The sequence below is a fragment of the Anabrus simplex genome, chromosome 1 (genome assembly GCF_040414725.1).
Source record: "Anabrus simplex isolate iqAnaSimp1 chromosome 1, ASM4041472v1, whole genome shotgun sequence".
Classification (NCBI taxonomy): domain Eukaryota; kingdom Metazoa; phylum Arthropoda; class Insecta; order Orthoptera; family Tettigoniidae; genus Anabrus; species Anabrus simplex.
Window position 1 is genome coordinate 718,719,834 of NC_090265.1, and position 26,327 is coordinate 718,746,160.

The 26,327-nt window shown below is 37.7% G+C and overlaps 1 protein-coding gene across 1 annotated transcript in view; it reads right to left on the reverse strand.

Moving 5' to 3' along the window:
* LOC136856807 (fatty acid synthase) overlaps nt 1-26,327 on the reverse strand; it is a 242,002-nt gene that overhangs the window by 187,289 nt on the left and 28,386 nt on the right. Inside the window, exons 6-7 of the mRNA XM_067134931.2 lie at nt 15,063-15,293; nt 2,974-3,174 (exon numbers count right to left, since the gene is read on the reverse strand). Coding sequence (XP_066991032.2) covers nt 2,974-3,174; nt 15,063-15,293 — 432 coding nt within the window. The remainder of the gene's footprint in view (nt 1-2,973; nt 3,175-15,062; nt 15,294-26,327) is intronic.

Here is a 26,327-nt window from a genome sequence, read left to right on the forward strand (position 1 = left end):
CTGGTGCTAGTGTGCCATTGAGACACCACTGCAAGCCTCCCATGCAGGACAATGCAGGAGAAACACATGTGCCTCCACTTGTATAAATGCCTGCCTTTGGCCTGTATCAAAAAATTAGGTTCCTAGAAGGAAACCATAATTTAATTTCATTGAGCTTGTTTCAAGACAGAAATAACAGCAGCAAACCATGACTTTCAATAGCAAACAGGACACACATTTCAGAATGATTATTATTAAGCGTATGACAGTTTTACTCCAATTTGGCTATAGATAACATCACAGTAATAGATTCACTAAAGTCATTGGTATTATTTACAAACTCACGAAGCTACTGTACGCCAAAAATATCTAGATTATCTGAAATTAAGTTCCCAGAAGGGAAGAAGGGAATTGTAATTTAATTCCATCAACTGCAGCAGAACACTGGTAATTTCATGACTGAAAAAGCCTAAAGGCCTATAATAATTGCATGAAGCTAATGCTAGTTTCAGAACAGAGACAATAGTGACAAATGATGACTTCATCTCATTAATCAAATGGATTATTTCACTTATGAAGTCTGTAAAAGAGACAAACTATGTATGAACATGAACACTGTCTAACAGTAAAAGTAATATAAATATTATCATTATTTGTTATCATCAGAATCTGGATTTTGGATGCTGCAAAATTACCTTTAAAACAACCTAAACACCCTCAAAAAATGACTCCAAATGAGCAAGAAAATGACCCAAAAATTGAAGGACATTATGCAGGGTGATAATAAAATAATTATTCCTTTAAGTGGAACATATATTCCACCATTCAATACTTAAATAAGTTATAATTAGGTGTTACAGGGCATGATTTGATCTATGCAGATTTACAACACCACATTGCAAAGACCATTTGAATTCACCTGCAGAGTGATCTGTTTGGCTAACTTGGCAGCTGATAAAGTGAAAACGGCGCAAGATTTCAACGGTCATATACCAGGTTCATGTTGTTTCTGTCCACCTTGTACATTTACCTAAAATATTAAATTGAGTGAATAATAATAATAATAATAATAATAATAATAATAATAATAATAATAATAATAATAATAATAATAATAATAATAATAATAATAATAATAATAATAATAATAATAATAATAATAATAATAATAATAATAATAATAATAATAATAATAATTCTCCCTTTACCCACGACGTTTATCTCCGCCCCGGAAATCGCTCTCGCATTACTTCAGGGCGTATGTCATGCTTAATGCATCTTGTGCTTCATCTTCCTTCTTCTGCTTTACTATCTGTCGTAATCGTCCAGGTCCTTCTTCATAATAATAATAATAATAATAATAATAATAATAATAATTCAGGGAAAGGAAGTTCATAAAGATCTAGAGAAGTCCAGCATCCAAGAAGTTCAGATGGTTAGACAGTAAAACACTTCGGACCACGATTCAAAATTTAGAAGAGTTTCAAGTCAAAAGAACTGCAAAGATGGAAAGATGAATGGATGAACAGAAGAAACAGCATAGTGCCCATATGCAGGAGAACTGGAGAAAAAATGAAACTGTAGTGTGATCTTCAATGGTAAATTTGCAAATCATTTAAAGAAATTCAGAACAAGGAAAAATAACTTAACACGTTGACTGCCAGGACACATAGCAAGAAATGTCCCGGTGGCCAAAGCAATTTTTCTTCTAGGCATGTAGTAAATAAGCAGTAAAGAAAAATTCGAAGTGATATTTCACTTAAGTGTTCAATGTACGTACGAAATACAATAAAAATTCCCAGCACCCCGAGGTACCGCCGTGGCCCCACAGAAAAGTTCACTGCATGGTTTTGCCTAGACAGCCAGAGCAGTACTAGAAGCTTGCATTGCTTGATAGTACACATTGTAGATAACAAAGCGTGCCACGATTTGTTTACTAGCGCTTAGGACTACAATCGCAAGGCACTCTTTGTTTTACAGTAGGGTGTGTGTGAAATACTTGCAAGATATTTGTAAGTTATTTTACCAGTGAACGGAGAAGTTAGTGATAAAAATGAAACTGCTTTCTTCTCGAACTCGGAAGATAATAACGCTAGCCCTTCAGTATGATAATTCTGGTAAGTAGTGTCCATGTCAAACTGATCTGTTACGTTTTGCAACACACAAAAACTCTTCACCAAATTAAATTTGAAATATATTTATTTCCTGTTTACTCCTTGCGAAATGCTCAATGGTAATGTAAATGTTGCTATGTCGTCAATGAATTTTGTCAATTTAGAAAATGCAAATACGCTCATATTTACGCTATATTTATTGCGATAAGCGTAGAAATCAGCTCACGTATGGGTGCAACAACTTGGAAGGAATCAGTGTGGCCTATTGAATAGGTGAGCATAAACTTGGAGTGAAAGTGGGAAATTACAGAAAACCATAATCAGGTTTCCCAGCAGTAGGATTCAAACCCACAATCTCCAAAATCTTGAACTTGCAAGAGTTAGCAAACCCGGCACACCTAAGCACATGGCTAAACTGATTGGACACATACTCACATATTGCTAATAAAAGGAGGCTGGATTAATAAAAAATACAGACTATATTTTACAAACCAAGCACACCAGGATTTGCTCCGAGGCCATAGCGCTATGCTACCACAGCGTTTTCAACAGCTCAGCGGTCCACCGGCCCGGCAGGGAAAGTCATATAGCAATGCCTGTCAGCGGTACATTACCGCTGTGGCCTCATGAGACACTCACTGAGTGGTACAATGTACCGCTCTGGCAGCCAACGTGTTAAAAACAAAATAGTAAAAAAACTACCAAAATGAAAAATTATGGAACAAAATTGAAAAAATTTCTAAAAGTGAAAAACGACAAAAAATGACCACAAAATTACTTTTAGTATGTGCATTACTGTAATCAGGCTTTATGTATAAGTTAGCAATTTTTAAAAATGACACCCCACCAAAATCCTGACTTTCTTTCTGTCGTAAATTACCTCGTGAATCAAAGTATCCACTGCTTCCTCTGTCCGACCAGACATACAAACAAGTTGGGGTAGGCATTGCTGGTCTGCAGCCTGTTGCTTACGATGAGGTATGACTGGTCGGCGTAGGATGAGGTGAGCATTAGCTCCACCCATTCCAAATGAGTTAATTCCCACGTACTGCCCACTCCACGGCTCCCTGACTGTGACCACCTGTAACATACATGCACTGAGATGTAAGCAGTCTGTCTCCAACACACAAAGCACAGTTCACAATGAATAACACTTATTCTAAACAAAAGGCATATAGGTGCACTCTTTACTGAAATACTGTAAAGGATATGGTCAGAATTTTCAGGTCCTTTCAATTGAACAGGAGCTACCTCAAAATATGAAGATAAATTTGGAATTCAACAGGACAAGTTGGGGCAAATATTAATTTACAGGGAGAGCCAAGACCATGGTGATATCAATGGGAAAAAGGCACTGAGAAACTTGGTGGCCAAAGCCTTCAAATTCTCGACAGTTCCAAATACCTAGGGAGTGAATTAATGCAGAGATTAGCAAGAGGGTGCAACAGGGCAATGCAATCTACCAGAGTGTAAGAAACCTTGTCTGGAGTAAGGAAGTACCATTCTAGGCATAGGATGGATAAGGAAAATCCTAGTATATAACTGGTTAAAACTGTAGAGTGTATATACGAAGGCCATCCGGAAACTGGTACCCGTTTGCGCAATAAAGACACAGGAGTAAATATTAACAAGTATACACATTTTTATTGGTAAGAGCATACTTTACTCTACTTCTCCACATAATCTCCAAGCAAATTTAGGCATCTGTCATAACGTGGGACGAGTTTTTTTATTCCAGCATCATAGTCCCCCGCCGCCAGCATATTGAGATACGTAGTCACGGCTCGTTTAAGTTCTTCATCACTGTCAAATCTTTTTCCCACCAGAAAGTCTTTAAGCTTCGTAAAGAGATGAAAAAGATGAAAGAGATGAGTTCACCCTCCAACACAAACCTACAGCTACAACACTCGTAGTAAGAAGTCTACAGTTGTCAATACACTTAATTTATAACGAACAAGCTATCTTCACCTCATCAAATGATTCAACTGTCAATAAATTCATATTCTTTACAACATTTTAACATCGCTTCAAATTGAGATGGTCCACTAAGGTCCAATTTTAACACTGTTCTTCAACCTTTATTCTACAACTTTTTATCTTCTCATCAATGTGTTCTACATTTCTACCATATGCCTATGACTTTCGTCTTTTGTCTCCTAGAAAGGAATATAGTGATCTCTTGACCAACCTTCAACATTATTTTCTCAATATTACTTTTTGAATAAATATGACTGATCGTCATTCTCGTCAGAGTCTAATTATAACTGCCAATCACTCAACTTAATATTACAGCAATCTTACTACTTGTTCATCACAATCTGTTACTTGGTCCATTTTACAGCCTTTTAATGTCAATAATTTTATTACTTTCACCTTTGTAATTCTTCACATTGTAAAAAAAAATTTTAAAACCAACATTGTAATTTTTAATGTTATTTTTAGTTTCTCTTCAAGATTTTTAAAATTAATTTCATCATATTACAAGTTAATCAAGTGCTATTTTTATTCCATGGTTAAGACAATGGCTGATGATGCCTTCATACTAGGCAAAACATGTACCATTTTTAGTTAATAGTCATGAAGAGATACGGGCAACCAATGGGACACATTGAAATGGAGGGGAAACAGCTACAGATGAACCATCAATTCAAATATCTTGGAAGTGTTATCTCTGATACTGGTTCTATAGATAAGGAAATTTCCCACAGAATTCAGGCAGGTAGCAACTTTTACAAAATAGTTAAAGACATAATATGGAACAAGAAAATACCAACAAAATGTAAGAGAGTCATATATGAAACTTATTACGTACCAATCCTGACCTATGGTTGCGAAACATGGACCATGAGAAACAAAGATGTTAGTAGAATCCAGGCAGCAGAAATGAAATTTGTCCATAGCATGATAGGCAAAACACGGAGGGATAGAGTCCGTAATGAGGAAATCCGCAAGCAGGCTCAAGTTGTAAGACAGCAGGACAAAATAACAGTGCAGCGACTGAGATGGTATGGACATATGCGACGCATGGGTGATAACAGATTACCAAAAAAAATGTACGATCTAAAACTTGAAGACAAAAGACCAAGAGGGCGACCAAGACTCAGGTACAAGGACATGGTGAAGATTGACATTCATCAGAGAGGACATACTTTGGAAAGCATTGAAGAAGGAGAGAAGAACAGAGAGGACATACTTTGGAAAGCATTGAAGAAGGAGAGAAGTTCAGGGACCGCAACTGGTGGAAAAGCCTCATTTGCCGACCCATCGCTTAAGATGGAACGACGTGGGATGTGTATGTATGTATGTATGTTAGATCAATGTAAATCATCCAAGACAATGACTTATTGTATTGATTAGGTGGTCAATTTAATAAATAACTTACTGTTATTATTCTAATCAGATATCATCAATACGGACCAAAAATGATATTTATTACATGTAATAAGAGATGTAAATCCGAAGGGGCCAAGTCCGGGCTATACGGGGGATGGTTGACGGTTTCCCACTTGACTTGCTGCAAAAGTTGTGGTGTTATCGCAGCTGCATGAGGCCTGACATTGTCATGAAGGAGAATGACGCCTGTAGAAAATTGACTTCGCCATCGATTTTGTATTGCCCGCCGTCATTTCTTTAATGTTTCACAATAAGCATTAGCATTAACTGTGTCTCCACAGGCCATAAAATCAATGAGCAGTACACCTCGGCGATCCCAGAAAACGGTTGCCATGAGTTTCCTGGTGGACAGAACTGCCTTGAATTTTTTTGGTTTGGTTGGTGAATGAGCATGATGCCACCTCCGTTAATTGGTGATGAATATCACAAGGTCGAACGTTTTGTGCATTAAGAAATTTAATCACGGCCCTCACTTCACAACTGGTGGGGTTCTCAATTTGTTTAAACATTTTAAACAATTACAGACACAACACAGGCAATGCTAGCGTCACGCAACCTAGCACGGAGCAGGCAGACAAGCCACTGACGTGGTCTGACCTTGCCCAGTGGCTACGCGAGTCGTCAGCGCTTCATGCGGCGCTAACGGGTACTACATTCCGGATGGCCCTCGTACGTTAGATCTAAAAAAGAAAAAAATGTTCTAAAACCCTTAGACATGGGCTAACAATTCCTCTCCCATCTCCTCCTTCTTCACATCCTTTACCCACCTCTTTCTTCCATCACATCTCCCCAACCCCCCTGCATCTCTTGGACAGAGAGAGGGCGTAACTCTCAAGGTGGCCTGCCCCATCCCTTGAGGGTGGAGAATGAAAATGAATGAATGAAGGAAGTACCGAGGAAATGTAAAATATATATATATATATATTGAATTGGCTTCACATCACACATTGTCTTATATGGCAACAATGGGACAGATGAGGGACAGGGAACTGTTGCTGAGATGCATGGAAGTAGGAGGAAGGGAAAAGGTAGGAAAGGGAAATGTAGAGTAGAGGATAGGAAAAGACAGGTGGAACAGGGTCATGGGAAGGAGAAAAGGGAGGAGGAAGTAGCTTCTGCAGCTATCAGGAAAGATAGGGCTGACCAGGAGGGGAGGGGATCAAATGAGGTGGGTAGGGTTGAGGCTCTGGTCATGGGGGATTCCATCGTTAGACACATGGGGAAAGTGTGTGGAGGAAAGGGAACCAGGGTAGAATGTTATCCAGGAATTAGGTTGAGGCAGATGTTGAGGAAAGTAGAAGAGAGGGAGGAGGGGAAGGAGAAGGTGGTAGTGTTTCATGTTGGTACCAACAACGTAAGGCAAGCTGATATAAGTACCAACATAGTTGGAGATGTGTGGGATCTGGTAAATGCAGCACGGGTGAAGTTTAAGAAAGCGGAGATTGTTATCAGTGGAATACTGTGTAGGAGGGATACTGACTGGAGGGTGATTGGGGATTTAAATGAGACTATGGAGTGGGTATGTGGGAAACTGGGAGTGAGATTTCTAGATCCTAATGGGTGGGTAGGAGATAGGGATCTGCGCTCGGATGGCCTTCATTTAAACCGCAGTGGTACGTATAAGTTAGGAAATTTGTTTGGAAGGGTAATAGGGAGGTACATTCAGGGAAACGGGATGGCCTAGGGAGCGGTGATAAGGGAACAGGGAACTGGAAATCAAGTAGGGATGACATAAAATTGTTAGTGTTGAACTGTAGAAGTATTGTAAAGAAAGGAATAGAATTAAGTAATTTAATAGATATATATTTACCAGATATTGTAATAGGAGTTGAATCATGGCTGAGAAATGATATAATGGATGCAGAAATTTTCTCACGGCACTGGAGTGTGTATCGTAGAGATAGGATAGGAAAGGTGGAAGGGGGAGTTTTCATTCTGGTGAAAGAAGAATTTGTAAGCTACGAAAAAGTTAAAGATGAGACACATGAAATTCTAGGTGTAAGGCTCATTTCTAAAGATAATAGGCAACTTGATATATTTGGAGTGTACAGATCGGGAAAGGGTAGCACTGATGCGGATTCGGAATTATTTGATAGGATAGTCAGCTATGTGGGAAACGACATGGAAAGAAATGTGATTGTAGCGGGAGATCTGAATTTGCCAGATGTCAATTGGGAAGGAAATGCGAACGACAGGAAGCATGACCAACAAATGGCAAATAAGTTAATATGGGAAGGACAGCTGATTCAGAAAGTGATGGAACCAACCAGAGGGAAAAATATCCTGGATGTGGTGCTGATAAAACCAGATGAGCTCTATAGGGAAACTGAAGTAATAGATGGTATTAGTGATCATGAAGCTGTTTTTGTGGTAGTTAAAAATAAATGCGATAGAAAGGAAGGTCTTAAAAGTAGGACTGTTAGGCAGTACCATATGGCTGATAAAGCAGGTATGAGGCAGTTTCTAAAAAGTAACTATGATCGGTGGAAAACGGTAAATAAAAATGTAAACAGACTCTGGGATGGGTTTAAAGAAATTGTTGAGGAATGCGAAAACAGGTTTGTACCTTTAAGGGTGGTAAGGAATGGTAAAGACCCACATTATTATAATAGAGAAATAAAGAGACTAAGAAGGAGGTGCAGACTGGAAAGAAATAGAGTTAGAAATGGCTGTGGAAGTAAGGAGAAATTGAAGGAACTTACTAGAAAATTGAATCTAGCAAAGAAGGCAGCTAAGGATAACATGATGGCAAGCATAATTGGCAGTCATACAAATTTTAGTGAAAAATGGAAGGGTATGTATAGGTATTTTAAGGCAGAAACAGGTTCCAAGAAGGACATTCCAGGAATAATTAATGAACAAGGGGAGTGTGTATGTGAGGATCTTCAAAAGGCGGAAGTATTCAGTCAGCAGTATCTAAAGATTGTTGGTTACAAGGATAATGTCGAGATAGAGGAAGAGACTAAGGCCAAAGAAGTAATAAAATTTACATATGATAACAATGACATTTACAATAAGATACAAAAGTTGAAAACTAGAAAAGCGGCTGGAATTGATCAGATTTCTGGGGATATACTAAAGACAATGAGTTGGAATATAGTACCATATCTGAAGTACTTATTTGATTATTGTTTGGTCGAAGGAGCTATACCAGATGAATGGAGAGTTGCTATAGTAGCCCCTGTGTATAAAGGAAAGGGTGATAGACATAAAGCTGAAAATTACAGGCCAGTAAGTTTGACATGCATTGTATGTAAGCTTTGGGAAGGCATTCTTTCTGATTATATTAGACATGTTTGTGAAATTAATAACTGGTTCGATAGAAGGCAATTTGGTTTTAGGAAAGGTTATTCCACTGAAGCTCAACTTGTAGGATTCCAGCAAGATATAGCAGATATCTTGGATTCTGGAGGTCAAATGGACTGTATTGCGATTGACATGTCTAAAGCATTTGATAGGGTGGATCATGGGAGACTACTGGCAAAAATGAGTGCAATTGGACTAGACAAAAGAGTGACTGAATGGGTTGCTATATTTCTAGAAAATAGATCTCAGAGAGTTAGAGTAGGTGAAGCTTTGTCTGACCCTGTAATAGTTGAGAGGGGAGTTCCTCAGGGCAGTGTTATCGGACCTTTATGTTTTCTTATATATATAAATGATATGAGTAAAGGAGTGGAATCAGAGGTAAGGCTTTTTGCGGATGATGTTATTCTCTATAGAGTGATAAATAAGTTACAAGACTGTGAGCAACTGCAACGTGACCTCGAAAATGTTGTGAGATGGACAGACGACAATGGTATGTTGATAAACGGGGCTAAAAGTCAGGTTGTGAGTTTCACAAATAGGAAAAGTCCTCTCAGTTTTAATTACTGCATTGATGGGGTGAAAGTTCCTTTTGGGGATCATTGTAAGTATCTAGGTGTTAATATAAGGAAAGATCTTCACTGGGGTAATCACATAAATGGGATTGTAAATAAAGGGTACCGATCTCTGCACATGGTTATGAGGGTGTTCAGGGGTTGTAGTAAGGATGTAAAGGAGAGTGCATATAAGTCTCTGGTAAGACCCCCAACTAGAGTATGGTTCCAGTGTATGGGACCCTCACCAGGATTACCTGATTCAAGAACTGGAAAAAATTCAAAGAAAAGCAGCTCGATTTGTTCTGGGTGATTTCCGACAAAAGAGTAGCGTTACAAAAATGTTGCAATGTTTGGGTTGGGAAGAATTGAGAGAAAGAAGAAGAGCTGCTCGACTAAGTGGTATGTTCCGAGCTGTCAGCGGAGAGATGGCGTGGAATGACATTAGTAGACAAATAGGTTTGAATGGCATTTATAAAAATAGGAAAGATCACAATATGAAGATAAAGTTGGAATTCAAGAGGACAAACTGGGGCAAATATTCATTTATAGGAAGGGGAGTTAGGGATTGGAATAACTTACCAAGGGAGATGTTCAATAAATTTCCAATTTCTTTGAAATCATTTCGGAAAGGGCTAGGAAAGCAACAGATAGGGAATCTGCCACCTGGGCGACTGCCCTAAATGCAGATCAGTATTGATTGATTGAAGGGCTGGGAGTGGAAAGAAAGCAGCCATGGCCTTAATTCAGGTACAGCCCCAACATTTGCCTGGTGTGAAAATGGTAGACCATGGAAAACCATCTTCAGAGCTGCCGACAATGGGGTTCAAATCCACTATCTCCTGAATGCAAGCTCACAAATGCGTACCTTGAACTGCACGGCCAACTCACTCGTGGAAGTGAAAAATGTATTATGCACCCATATTGACTTATACGGCCAAGACCTGCCCAATGATGAAAGTAGAATTCGAGCCAGCGAAATGAAAAACAGTAAAAGCTCGTTAAGACGTTTCTTCAAGGGACAAGGAAAAAGAATGTGTTAAGCGAGAAAACATACTACAGAATACACGAATAAAAACTATCCAACAGGGATATGGAAACACTAGATACGATTTTTTTCCGACATGACATGAAGGCATTTTACGTCATGTAGGCCTATCCACAGGTACAGTGAAAACTATATCTACCATTTCTAAAGATGTGAGAAGAATACTAAAAGGTGTAAAAACATGAGAGAACAATTAAGAAAACATTTTTCGTTAGGATGAAAGGTGTGATAAAAAAAAAAGCAACAAATATAAGAACTTTTGCAAGGGGAGCCATGAAAATATCAAGTATTATTGCAGATCACACTCGTTCTAAAACAAATGGCAGTAGAAGCCTTATATTTCAGACCAGCGGGTTATTAAACAGTGTGACCAACGTTGAACAGCCGTGTGCAGAGATCAGTGAAGCCACAGAAGTCCTTGTCGTTACTTAATTTTGGCCTTGTCATCATTTTAGAATTTTATGTAAAACTGATGCAAAAAATTTATGTGAATTAGAAAATATTAATTAGAATAAGGTTTTTATGACTCTTGACAAATACATTACTGAAGAGTATACTGAAAGTTACTTTTTAAATTATTGTAACTGATGGGTATGAAGAAGAATAATTAGTGAACTAAATTGTATTATTTCATATTCTGTACATCAAGAATTGTAATTTTGAAATGTGTTTGAAAAATTTAAAAGGGTCTTTATTTTTGAGGCAGCCTATACTGCATGTGGGGTTTCCGCTGATGAAAATTTTTGTGTTGCATTTGAAATGTTTGAGAACTTGTAAAAAACTTTATCATTAAAAATGTAGAATTTGTATTGGTCACAATAAAAAATATGTCTATTGGCCAGTATATTAACATCTTTAATTGGTGAATACGGAGGTCTAGGGAAGTTCCATATTTTCATTGGTTACCTAGTAATTGCACGATTTCCTGTTTTGGGCTCCTTGTGTGAGCAAGGCATTTGTCCCCGTCTTTGAATTCTGATCGCCTCAGCGGACGGATGCGCTTTGCGTCCGTCTCGCTGTTGCGTCCCCGGTCTCTCACGGTAAGCGCAATGTTATTGACTTTTACTTAATTAAATTCATTCTTGTGTTTCAGCATTTTCAATCTTATGTACATTTCGGTGGTAACGTAATTTGTCTTTGTGTAACGGAGTTTTCCTCTAGATTTCTATATTCACCAATTTTAAGTTTTTGAAAGACAGTGCCTCGTTGGACAGTCATAGCAACAGTTGTGTTTTCAGAGGCAACTCTTCTTTGTTCTAAATTTGTAACCAATGTAATTTATATTTATGTAAAATTCATGTTAAAGTTTGTATAACCCCTTCTGAGAGCTGTCATATTCTATTGTCTGTTAGTATGTATTTATATTCTGTGTTAAGTTTTATTTTTTTATTGTTAGCTGCTGCTTTTATATTTCTTGGACTTTAGGTTTTAAATACATTTGACCTTAAGGGTAGTTGCCGTGTATTTCCCTTTCTCCACAACGAGATACGATCTCATGGCCTCGTTAGGGTTCCTTCCATCCTTCCATAGTTGTCGTTTGTTAGACCCGTAAGTTTAAAGTTGTCGCAATGTGGGCGTTAAATTTGATTTTAATTAGTTTTTTTTTAATTTCATATTTTTCTATTATTATATTATTATTATGTGTAGATGCTCACAGGTGCTACAACATTATTTCCTAGTCTCGTTCGTAGACAATGAATTGGCCTCCATTTTGAACGACAAAACCTTGATTTGATTTAGTCGACTGATGCATGATGAACCATGCTGTAGTATGCAGCATGTTTGTGGACTTGTGGATGTAAAGAGTCTTGATGAATGGTGTCTATGGTTTATGTAGGTTTTCTATAAATTTTGTAGCTAAGGGAATTGTGGTGTGTTGAAATAGTTAAGTCTAAAAAGTTGATTTTATGTTTGTGCCATCCTACTTCGTGTGCTCTATATATGGACTTAACAGTTTTTTTGAGCTTACCTCTTCATGTCTACAGTGCATATGTTTCGACGTTTATTCCTCCACTCCCTCCCGGTGAAATTTACTGGTCACCATATCGGATGCTCATCTGTTTCCTTCACTGCTGTCATACGTCATCGGCTCAGTTGTTTGTCATTCTTACACCTTCTAGAATTATCTCTCACCACCCTGCCTATTTCGGCAGGTGGAATCGAGACTGGAATGAGCACAAGACCTCGTCGAGGCATGAGAACTTTCTATGCCCATCACTTCACTGCTGTACCTTGAGGTGAGAGACATGGAGACCTTCCTATTTAAATTTTAAGTCAACTATTCTTTTCTATGGGCACTTTGGCAGGAGTTGGGGGAGTGGTCTCCACGTTGTGGACAGTCAAGATAACCTTCGCTGAAAATTTCCATTATCAATGTCAAATTATAATTATGGAACTGAGTGGCCATCTAACATAACCTCTATACACCTGACGTACATCTCGTGTTGTGTTTCTTTGGTATCCTCTTTCATCCTGACCCTTTATACCATAGGCTGTGCTAGCTTTGTATCTTGTATAAGATTTCCCTTCATGTTTCACATCTTTACGCACACTCATGTTATTAAGGAGCTTGTTACAATCACTTTTAATTCTAAGCATGTACTATGATCCCTTGAATAAGTTTACTCTTCACCTTTTACGCCTTCACACACAGTTACGTTAACGTAAGTTCTTATAACCAATTTCTTCTAAACATATACTTTGGTTGCTTGTAAATGCCTTTTGTGTATATCCCATATTTACTCACTATTGCATTTATCAAGCAGCTTCCTACTATTAGCATTGCTTTTAACTTTAATTATTATATTTGGAAATTTTATTATTCATCTGTAACTTTTAAATATATTGTCTTTTCTTCAAGCTGGTACTCCTGTTAGTTGGGTTTTGAGAATTAATGTATATCCTAAATTTATTGTATTCAAAAATCTTACCAAATTCTTCTTGCTAGAGCATAAATTGTTATACCTTTCTGCTGGTTCAAAAAGAGAGGGGGAAAAAATGTTATTTGTAATTCCGTTATCTTGTTTTGCTCTTATATTCATCAGTCCTGATGGTCCTCTTTCTCTACCATTGAGCCCCTCTTATATTTATTCCACTGCACATTTATATATATTTACTGGTATTTTACTGATAATCATTCTTTGTTTACATTTGCATTACCCTTATGGTGATGTTACTATTGCTAGCTGTACGTCACATACAAATCTGTTGCATGTTCAGTTTCTGATTCTACAGTGAATTTGATATATGGATCAAGTGTGTTTAAGTCCATCCACCTACATCGGCCAAACAGGTAGAAACATCAACATGATGTATTTAGAACATGTAAATATAATCAATATTCAGCTATGGGAAAACATATGATGGACTCAAACCATAAATTCATGAATACTGATCAAGATCTAAAAATCTAAAAATGGTTAATAAGGGCTCTCTGCTCAATATCTTTGAAAACTGATTCACCCACCTGGATCAATTCTTTAATCCCAATTTCAAACTTAATGAAATATTTGAAAATACAAACCCTTTATTTGATCTATTAATTCCTATTTTCAATAAAAAGAAATTAAGTACTCTAAACCCCCTTTTATCCCTCCAGCAATGACCCATCATTCCACATCCCTCAGCCCTACCTTAGGTTTCTTTTTTCATGTTGGAAACAAATGAACATCTCAACACTTTCCCATCAAACATCATTCGGTTTATAATTGTTTCAGATGAGCTGATTTCTAGAAGATTCCTCAAGTGCTGGTATTTTAGTGTTTCACCTGGTCTTCTGTGTAGCCTCCACGGCTCAGGTGGCAGTGCGCCGGCCTCTCACTGCTGGATACCGTGGTTCAAATCCTGGTCACTCCATGTGAGATTTGTGCTGGACAAAGCTGAGACAGGTTTTTCTCCAGGTACTCCGGTTTTCCCCATCATATTTCATTCCAGCAACACTCTCCATTAATATTTCATTTCATATGTCAGTCATTTATCATTGCCCCAGAGAAGTGAGACAGCCTTCGGCAGCTGGCACATTTCCTATCCTCGGCGCTAGATGGGGACTTCATTCGTTTCATTCCTGACCTGGTCGAATGACTGGAAACAGGCTGTGGATTTTCTTTCACCTGGTCTTCTGTGAGGTGCAGTCTTTAAATTGGAGGAAAGCTGAGAGCTTACACAGGACATGTGATTGTGATGAGTGTTTCCCAAATCTTTACTTAAATTTCATGCTTGCTTCATAAATTTTATCTATATCCATGTCTTGCCTAAACTTTGATTTTGACTGATGATGGTCTCTGGTAAGACCAAAACTAGTTTCAACAAATATATGTAATTTTTTAAGGTTACAACAAATAGCATTTAATAGGTGGAAACTTCCTGCTTTTGTTTGACACTATATTGCTCTTGAATACGGATTAATACAAAATTTATTACCTATTAACTGATAGGGAATCTGTCACCTGGACGACAGCCCTAAATGCAGATCAGGGGTGAATGACATGAAATGAAACATGAATGAAACCTAAGGTTCAGTTCAAGAGCATATCCAGGTGTAGAAGTTGCTGGTAAAACACTAATTAGAGTATGTTCCAGTGTCCAGTAAGTCCCTCACCACCTACACTGTGCTAGTGAATAAACATAATATAGAGAAAGACATTCAGATTAAAAAACTGTGCTGCTACTAACCTTGATGTCCCCACTCAACAGTGCCGGTATGTGGGGGTTGGGCACGCGGTAGTGTAAACAAGGTGCAAGCTCTCCTCGCTCCATCGCAAGAATCACCTTCGTTACAGCACACAGACCAGAAGAAGCCTCCGAGTGTCCCATGTTGGATTTGACAGATCCGACCAGGAGAGGCTCCTTGCGACCAGGACAGAAAATCTGTGCTACAGCATTCAGTTCCACAGGGTCTCCAGCCTGCACAGAGAACACTTCATAATAATGGGATAATGATTTGGGGGAGAAAAAAAGTAACAGTCTGTCCGGCTCAGTCTGGTGGTATTAAAAATTCTCAAATTTCACTGGTCTTATGTCAGTAAATTTACTAGTATGAAAAAAAAAAAAAAAACTCCTGTGGCACAAAACTCTGGCAACTCAGCATGTCTAAAACTGTAATCCTTCCTACTGATGTTCTGGATGCCATGATTTATTTACCTACAAAATACAAAGGTTTAGCATTAGTTAAGGCCCAGTGACAAGCATTTATTCAGTTTCTTAACATGGTAAACATTTTGGAAAAGTCTAAAAACATATATGCACTCTGTGAGAGAAATGCTTAGAAAGAAAAAGCTGACTGCTTTCATAATTTGAACATTGCTGCAGGAAAATCAACAACAAAAAGAATTAGCAAGGCTATCAGGGAAAGGCTAGAAATGAGTTGAAATATGGTGTTCTGTTCCTAAAAAAGGCAAAGGAATTGCCCTTTTTGCACAACACCCTCAAGGAAATAAGTGGTTCACAGAAAAGTAGGCATTTCGACATCAGAGTGGACTGAAAGCATCAAAATGATGGCAGACGTGTCACCAGTACGTAGCTTGTATGGTAGAAGCGAGGAGAACAACCACTGCAGGTGTGCCTGTGGTGAGATTGAAACTTTGGGACACGTTCTCAGCTACTGTCCATTTGGCTCATTGCATAGGAATGCTCACCACTGCACGACCTTATTGCCAAAGTCTTTTGCAATAACGGGTGGGAGGTATATAAAGAAGTGAACTGGTTAGCGGAAAATGGTAGCACGAGAAGAGTAGATATTCTAGCCATCGATAAAAAGAGAAATCGTTCTGTAATATTGGACCCAACAGTATGGGAAGAATCAAGCGAACAACAGACCGCCGAATGTCTAATTCCTTTGTTTGGAACGCTATTCAAATTTATGTGAAAATGAACTTTCTGTGTGGCAATGCTCTTGAAAACTTCTGGTACTTCAAAAGTTGTTAACATTCTTGTACTTTGTGATACTCTTAAGGGAGCTCTTATTTTGAACTCGTTTAGGTTTATCCTGTTGAGCTAAATGCATCTGCGTTACCTCCAGTGTTTTCTAGAACATGTTATTTGAAACAGCACACTATTTTCTAGTCAGGTGTCCTCTCACAGTATGCCCGGACTTTGTAATTTGTAATTTAAAATGCTGATCTCTAGTTCCTATCTTTCTAACTTTTATTAAATTCACTCTGAGAAGCAGGCAATTTATGTTTAGTATTCAATTATATCATGGAGAAACATCATGTGAACTCCGTTACTGTTAGAGGGGGCAAGAGGTACCATACCGGGGATGATGGCTGAGTTATGAAAGACAATCTGTGCCCTCAAGAAAACCTACCTAGCCATGACTGTCGAGGTGGCTGTGCTTGGGTGTGCTTCTTTTAAGGAACCATTTATATTCAAAAACATTAAAAATTTACAATACTATGTCTTATGCAAACCCGCTGAGGGTCAGTTTCCTAAATAAAGGATTATAAATATATACATATACTCAACTCCTGATTAACCGGGGTAATGCAGGGTTAAGGCTTCCCGGATAAGTAAAATTACAGTTAACCCACAAAATGATAAAAACAGAACAGGCGTACTGAAAATACAGTTAAAATGATAATAAATGATACAACTGTATTGGTTTTTATTAACATATCCAATACACTGCAGTAAAAGTAGCACTTAGCACAATTAATAAATGGAAAAATAAACAGCACTTTTCGTTGAAACTAATAAGGCAAACAAAAACATTCAGACTACCTAACTTTACTGTTTCTGAATATAATTAGTCATGGTTTTCTGCTTTTGTGCCAAGAAACACCTTTTCTTCATTTTGCTTCTCAAGTTTATCAAAACAAGTTTTTCGGTGATGAGAACATCATTTTTGACCTCTGCACTTATGAAAGAGCGAGGCTTTTTTGCTTTTCCAATGAAGAGTAAAGGAAATTTATGAGTGCTTGTTGCGTTCAAGCAGGCCATAATTGTCATCCTTTCTTTAGATGCTTTATAGCCTGGTGCACAATGCTCCTGTTTGAAAGCAAGAGTACGGGTTCATAGGCATTTCCAATACATGTCAGACTCATCCGCATCGTAAATTCGTTCTGGGACCAAACCTTCATCCAGACCAAATTTTTCAAAATCCAAATTGAACTGTTGAGCAGCTTCTGTGTTTTCACTTTTACAACTCTCCTTTTACTCTGACATCATGGATACCATGTCGCTGTTTAAAGTGTGTAAACCATCTGGATCGCACATCAAAATCGCCCTCCATCCCAAGAACTTCGAACAAAAACTTTGCTTTATAAAGTCCAATAACGGACCATTTATATTGCTATTATATATTTACTCATTCAGAACAAATATTTCAGATTCTGTATGGGAATCAACTCTGTATCATTAGTTACACAGATCGGTCCCAATACTGAATTCCTTTGAGCTTGCTGCTGTGAAACCACTCCAACATGCATGGGTCAAGCTCCTCAAACGTAGATTTTTTCATAGTTTTTCGGTTTGCCATACCACTGTTTGCATTGGACGAACAAGCAAATTATAGAAGTTTGTGCTTGTTGCATAAAATATCCCACACGGTAGAAACACCAAAGTTATATTGGAAACATACCTGTTTAACTGTAGAACCTCGTTCTATAAATTGTACAATATCCAACTTCTGTTGAATCATCAAAATGACACTCTTCTGTTTGGTTGCCATTGCTTGCAAACTGAACTGTACTGAACAAAAACAAGACATGACAGAGTGGGGCAGTGTGGAGTAGAGCAGGTGTTCGTAGCCGGTGGCAAACCAGTTACAAATAACTTCAAGCTCGTGCCACCCCTGCTACTATTACAACCCGGCAATATTATCCTGACCCTTTGTAATTCTGTATTACTGTAACTCCTAACACTCATGCATTGTAAGTGTTTTTGATATCGCGGTTATGCCACAAGGTGGTTGATCCGATTACGATATATCGAGAGTTGAGTGTATATAATGTCCCCTTCAAATTTGGCCTATAATAAGTATTTATTGTGTCTGCAAGTACAAGGCTATTATTTCATTAGCATGGGCGATTTTTTCCAATCCAGTGTTGTAGAGACGTTCTCGCCTGCAAAGAACCGGTCCTACCAGCGAGGGAGCAGAGTATTGATTTTTTTATCAAGCTCTCAGCTGTCCCACGTGACCCACTGAGAGTAATCAAGGTCGCCCCAATCTAAATTACGCATGTCCAAGTCTTCAACTGAAAGGTACTTTTGAGATTTGTAATGACCTATCAGGTGCAAGACGACAGCCAATTACGAACCATTGTGGTGACACACCCTCATTGTGAAGTGCTTAAATACCCCAGTTTTCAGAAGAAACACTCTCTTATTCTCTTATTCTCGTACGCTCTTACTGACGAACTTCACTTGCTACTGCTTTCGCCGTACTCTGATTTACGACGCAGATACTCCGTCATTGGATTTGGAATATTTCTACTTGGCAGTGCAAATCAACTACCTTCTTTAACACCTTAGTCAATGAGTCTGGCAGATTTTCGAAGGCTAAGTTACGTGTCATTCATCTTCAAAACTCAACGCGTGTGTGTGCAGAATATCTTTTAAAATTGCTTGTTAGTTTCAGCCTCTACTGTGTTAGAAAAAAGAAGAGGATCACCACGTGTTTGTTCGAGTGCGTCAAGATGTTTCTACACTTTGAAGAGAAGACCTACCACAATTCTGCATTGAACATCACGGCTACTATAGTGTGTTAAAATGTAGGCGACTTCTGACATGGGGAGATAGCAACGGGAGCAGATAACCCACTACATGTAATCCAGAGATTCCAGATCACTGGCAGAGATCCAGTTTCATCATTCATTTAAGTACCATTTTTCTAATGTTTAATGCTTACTTATTCATTAGTGGTAGTATTTCTTCTAGTCTTGCAGTAGTCTTGAATATTTTCATCCTTCTTTCACATGGGAAATGGTAGTGTTGTCAATCGTGTGTGAGTGATTATTGGTCTCTATTAGAATAGCTAGAATGTGCGTGTGTCTTCTACGATTATTCTAACTGTCCCATTTAATAGTCTAGTGTGATTTAAAAATCAGTCCTCATCGATAATTAATAATTTAATTTGAGAATTTTTTTGAAGTCGTGTGGGACAGATTTACGGCATGTTTGCTACGCTGGATTTCTATATAAAAATTTATTCTTGTAGGATTTAAGGCGTGTTAGTGTCCTCTGGCATATAGTCAAACCCTAGTTTACGCGAATTTGATAATAATAATAATAATAATAATAATAATAATAATAATAATAATAATAATAATAATAATAATAATAATAATAATAATAATAATAATAATAATAATAAATTGTCACCTTTGGTTAAATGAATGAATAAGGGTCATGAGTTTAAATATTGCTTGATCTTGTGTGTAATATGTTAATGTGTGCTCAATTAGGATGAATATGAGGCTGGAATATGGCAGAATCCTGACAGATCATTTACTGTAGGTATTTTTATTGACTTGTGAATTAATTTATTGAATTTTATTTGAAGAATACATGTGGGGTAAGACGTAATTTCTTGAAGTGTGAGCACGTGTTAATTGATGGACGTGGAGTTGAGTAATAATAATGTCGTGACTCATGAACCATGAAAGCGAATGCTAATATTTGACCTGTACTATGTGCGTTTCTGTAGATGACAAATTTTTCCAGATATCAACCGCTGATGTTATCATGACCAACGTTGTAGATTTCATCATCTTTGACCAAGTGATCATCCAGACTTCATCACATTTCTGAGAGACGTGAATGGATTTTTCTTTACCCGATACCGTCATCGTGAGAATTCAGGTGTCTAGGATAAAAGTCAAAATGTAATATTCAAAGTCTAGAATTCATTGTAAATAATGTAAATAATTCTCGTGTGCCTTAGTGTGAATGCTGTGTGTGTGGTAGTAATTTCAGTGAATTGTGATATGTTCTTTCTGACTGTGGTTGTGACCCGGCCACATGTTCGTCACGTTGGGTCTTGGTTATCAGTATCATTGTTTGAGTTGATCTAACTTTTCGAGAGTTGAATCTTTAGTAAATTTTATTTTGAAATTAAATTGAGATAAGTTCAGAATATCAGACAGTAATGAATAAGAAATAATTATTTCAGTGGACGAGATTCACTATTATTGTAAAGCTTACAATGCTAAAATTTCTCAAAACGTGCGATGTTAAAGATTGATGTCATGTTTTGTTCAATCGAATATTAAAGAAAGTTTCATAGTAATAATTATTATACAAGCACAATTTGGTGAAATTAAGTCAAATAGAGACTTCTTTGAGTAGTGTTTCCGATAAAAATTTTGTTTACGGTATTTATTTTTCCAGTTCAATGGGTATCACGTTTAATTCAGTTCTCTAAAGGAGTAAAGTTTTCATTTGAGGATCTGATATTTTAGACACTTAAAACTAGTATGAGATAGACAACTTTTGAGATTGAATTATTTTCAACTTGTAAATAAAAACGACATTATTGAGAGGAGATCCTCCCTTAGGTGTGTGTGTGTGTGTGTGTGTGCGTGCGTGCGTGCGTGCGTGCGTGCGTGCGTGCGTGCGTGTGTGTGTGTGTGTGTGTGTGTGTGTGTGTGTGTGTGTGTGTGTGTGTGTGTGTTTTTCGTTGAGCAAGAAGTAAGCTAATATCCATCTGTATTTTTGCAGAATTATTGATGTCAAAGCTATTGGAGGAATTAAATGCTGTATTTGAATGAACTGGCAGAGAAGAATCAAAATTTAATTTCCCATCAATATTTGTTTAAATTTAATTGTTATTGTTTGAGTGCTAGTTGATAATACATGTCAAAAACCTGTTGTTTTGATATTTTCGTATTATTGTCGCTAGTCCTTGTCTCTTTTCCTGCCTTCAAAAATAAGCAAAGCCAGACAACGAACAGTCCACCCATGAGACTCTCGTTCTCCGACTGAACATGCCCGGTAAATAGGGGGCAATATATACAGGGCTTTTTTAATTCTTGACCAATGACATGGCATTTTCCTTCTCCACTGCCAATACTGGTTCTGTCCTTGAAAGCCAGTCTGTAGCTTGCGATGGCAAGTGCTCAACAGAATGTCAAAGCCCCAAATTGTTCATTTGCAAAGATGCTTTCATTCCAGTAGTGCATCCTTGTGCATAAAAAATATTTCAAATACAAATCAGCTCATCGGGGAGCGTGTTAGATTTGTTCAGAACTTTCCTGGTGAAGTGAAGGTTTATCAATCAAATTCTCATATGCTGGAGGCACTAAAAAAACATTACAAATGAGATCAGAAACATTACAGTAGAAGAACTCCCATCAGTCAGAATGTGCTTTCCAGATACAGTATCTGTATAAAACAGGAAGCAACATATAATAAGACTGCAAAGGGTCCACTTATTCAATACACATGTGTTAAAATAATGTAAACTATATTATCATGTAAACATTATGGGGACCTTACATTAAGACATCATCCTCAGCCATTACATTAATCACAAATTGGCAAATTATTGGGTAAAGAGCACTGAAACATAACATTTAAAATATATACTGAAACAAAATGCTTTAAAGTCTACAGTTTTTGATGGCAATTATAAAAATATGCAGAGTAAAACCATTGTCTTCCCATGCCTTGTTTTGTTATATTCTTGCATAAATATAGTGAAACCGTCTAGACGAATGAAGTTATGTCAATTTGTTACATAAAATAAGTGGCAGTGGGCTCTAAGGAGCACATGAGCACGTGAACACCCAATTATAATGCATATTCACTCATTCATGGATAATTTAAAATTGTTTCCTTTGTTTCGACCAGACTGAATCAATCGATTACAAGCATTCGACTTATATCGAAGGTTCGTTACACTGACAGTTGTTCGTTTCAACTGACAATGCAGGAAGCACACTGGCTGTTGTGCTATGAGCCTAAAGACTATACGCATGCACATGCTGATAACGTCACATTTATGCATAGATAACCACCATGAGTGAATAACACGGTAAGGTATGTGCCTTTCTGTCTAAGCCACACTAAAACCAGAGATAGTATTACAGTTAACCACAAGAGTCTGCTAACTCGCCAGTTACTGCTGGCCACAGCTTCCAGAAGTTACTGTTGCATTACATCGCCAAAATATTTTGCCAGTAGGTAATTCTGAACAAGTGTTTGTAATTGTGGGAAGAAGTTAGCTTTAGATTATAGGTGGAGAATTGTTTCCAGTGAAATTAATTTAAGTACCGGTAAATGTGGTACCACTATGCATTATTTTTATGCTTGTTGTCATACCTAGGTGAACTTAGTGCTATGTAAAACCAAGAATACTGTTCACATCTTTTAATATTCCACTCAGCCCTGCAAAAGTAATTTTAGTTTTGTTGTACACTCACAGATTAATCTGGGAAAAATGCATCCTCGGTTACAGTGGTTGTACCATAATATGAGAGGAGAAGGAACCATACAAGGAACTTATAGTAAAATGATTTAACCCTTGACTGGCGTTGTGAAAACTTTGGTACGTAAATGGTGTTGTGGGGTCGAAAAGGATACCATAGAATGGATGACCTCAAACACCCTTTATTTAAGTTTAAAAAATAAATATGTCAATTATATTTCCTTATACCTTTTGCATTACCTACATTGAGAAATTCATATTTTTACTGATTGGAGATTGTTAGATAATGCACAATTGTTTTACTGTCACTGATTTTAAAAGAAATTTGCACTCCCATGAATTAAACTTAAATGAAAACAAATTTTAAATGTTCATTGCTCCAAAGCAAATTCAAAGGTACATTTAAAAATTATAGTATGCAAAACTAAAAAACTTTTGAATTTCACAGACATTTACGCCACTTTTACAACCACTTAAGAGTTGGAAGTTTGACAATAATGTTCTAACTTTGACGTCTCATTTGCCCGTTGGATTCGGTTGCTGACCACTTCTATTTGTTCCTACCAGAGAAAGATGACGGCTGGTTATCAACGTTCAGGTTGTCCGTGCAACTTCCCTCTGCATTTTCCTCATCTTCTTCTTGTTCTGAATTCGTGTCGTGCTCTGAATTTTAATCTCGATCATTTTAATCTGAGAGATCGCTGTCGTCACTTCCTTCCACAACTTCCTCTAAAACACTGCGATCCTAGGATGACACAATGACATGCCAGGGGGAGATGTGGAAGCCACAGCCAGACTTACATAAAGAAAAAGTACCAAACACGCACTTCAAATGAAATATGAACACTTACAAAATTTTAAGTCGTGACAAACTTCGTTACACAAACGCCGTTGTGGGGTCGTAAACGCCACCCGACACAATATTTAAATCAAGTTCCTGAGAAAACCAATATTTACTAAACGCTACAACTCCAGATAGCAGTTTACCTTGCACTAAGTAACAGCTACAGTGAACGGCGATAGTGAGAACGGAATACGGAGGGAGCGCCAGGGTTGTACAATGTCACTGGTATCTTTAAAGACCGCACAACGCCAGTCGAGGGTTAAGGAAGTTGTTCTGTACTGATTTTCATTCTACTTTGGTACATTCAAGGTGTGAACAAAAATGTTGCTGTGAACCCTCTGAAAATTTTGTCACGAGCCACCACTGCATGAAATACAACAATCTAATTCTTGATGTGTTATTATGTGAATTATTATTTGTAATATACTGTATAATGTTTAAATCTTGTTACGCTGGCCAAGGGGGACATCTATAATACTGGATCTGTGGACTAAACTGTCATACTTTTTCTATTTATACTAAAGAAATGAATAAAACTCTCATTAGAACACCTTAGAGAACACAGAGCATTGCAGAGAGACAAAAATTGTCTAGTAAAACACAGTGAGAGCAGCAGGACCAATGGGGCTACAGGACAGTATAGATTATTTAGAATAATCTGGAAGAAACAAAGAGATCCCAGAAGAGCGGGGAAAGAGTCAAATTATTCTGCTTTTTTTTTTTTTTTTGCTTTACGTCGCACTGACACAGATAGGTCTAATGGCGACAGTGGGACAGGGAAGGGCTGGGAGTGGGAAGGAAGCAGCCGTGGCCTCAATTAAGGTACAGCCCCTGCATTTGCCTGGCGTGAAAATGGGAAACCATGGAAAACCATATTCAGGGCTGCCGACAGTAGGGTTCGAACCTATTCTGCTTTAAGAAAGGGGATAAGAAGGAATATAATAACTGCAGAGGGATCACATTTATTCCCCATGTAGCTAAGATCTTTGAGAGAGTACTGAAAGGATGAAATTTAAAAAAAGGAGAAATGGAAGAAGAACAGTATGACTTTACAAAAGACAGATCAATATTTGACCTGATCTTTACATACGAGAGATGATGGGAATTTGGAAAAGACATGGTGCTGACATTTATTCATATTGAGAAAGCATATGGCAGTGCACCTAGATAGTGCATCTGGGATACATAAAAGAAAAAATAAGTTAAAAGAGCAGAAGTGTAAAGGATAAAGGCTATGTACAAGAATTGTGTTAGTAGTCCAGTTTTAATATTTTAATTGTACCTACATGTACAGAGGTTACTTATTAGGACTGTTCATTTCAGATTAATACCAATGGCAATGTCACACATGACAAAATTTGACTAGTGGACTTCAAATTCACTAATGATAGTATTACAGACTGTGATATTTTTTGCCTCTTTTGTAAAATAATTTGTCATTTGTACATAATATTTTTAAAGTGTTAATTTGATTGTATTTGCACTATACATTGTCAGTGTTCGTTTATGGCTGAAGGTGACACATAAAGGGGTTGAAATTGGTCCCATTGTATAAGTGATTTGATATCACATTAAATGGTACTGAATAAGTGGACCATCATTTTAATTTCTTGTTTATGTTTGGTAATAACATTGACAATTCCTGGGGGCTTTAAAATACTGGGACACCCTCTCTTCAGGGGTCATAAATATGGAGGGTCCTTGCCCTGGGTTATGGGTGAAGACCTCAACGGCATCTAACAGCGGAGAACATGGACTTCGGTACGGTGGAGATGGCAGAAGGGGCAAACCCGTCACGTCTGTACTCCAGAGGAACGGCTACAAAAGGCGTCTGACTCCGTGTTAAGGGTGGCCTAATTTGAACCTGGCAGAATGCCTTTCAGAGTGGCGAACCCATCGTACAAACAGTGTGAGTGAATCGAGGCCTCTGAAAATGCTAGGGCATCCCATTGAAGCGACGCGCAGTTCCCGGTGCTCTGGAGGAACTGTGAGAAGTGGGCTACCAGACATCACAAGAATCAATATCATCGTCATGACTTTGAATGGCAAGGTAGAAGAACTGATAGGGTATATAGAGAAGAAAGACATAGCAATGATGGGAATGAATGAGACAAAATTGAAGGGGAAAGGTCAAAAAGAATTGAAGAAAGGGTATAGATTATATTGGAGTAGAGGAAAGATGGCAACAAATGGTGTTGGTGTTATATTGAGAGAAGACCTAGTGCAATATGTGGACAAAATTGACCAGATCAGTGACAGGATAATTAAAGTTAGACTCGGACTTGAGAGTGGAATCAAGGATTTTATACAGGTTTATGCACCCCAACCGGGGAATGCAGATGAATGTTTAGAAGAGTTTCTAGAAGAACTGGAAAGTTGTATTGAAGACAAAGAGATTATAATAATAGGAGATATGAATGCACATGTTGGAACAGACAGACAGGGAAAAGAAGAGATAATTGACCCCTATAGTTATGGAAACCAAGATGAAGAAGGAGATTTGGTAATAGATTTTTGTAGAAGGAATGGATTAATTGTTGGCAATACGTGGTTTAGAAAGAAAAAAACTCACAGAAAATAACTAGATATGGTTGGGGAGATAGAAAGACAAAGACAATGATTGATCTTATTCTGGTGGAGAAGGAGAAACGTAGACAACTGGAAGATGTGACAGCAATGCCAAAAGCAGATTTCAAAGGAGACCATAAAGTGGTGGTAGCCAAATTAA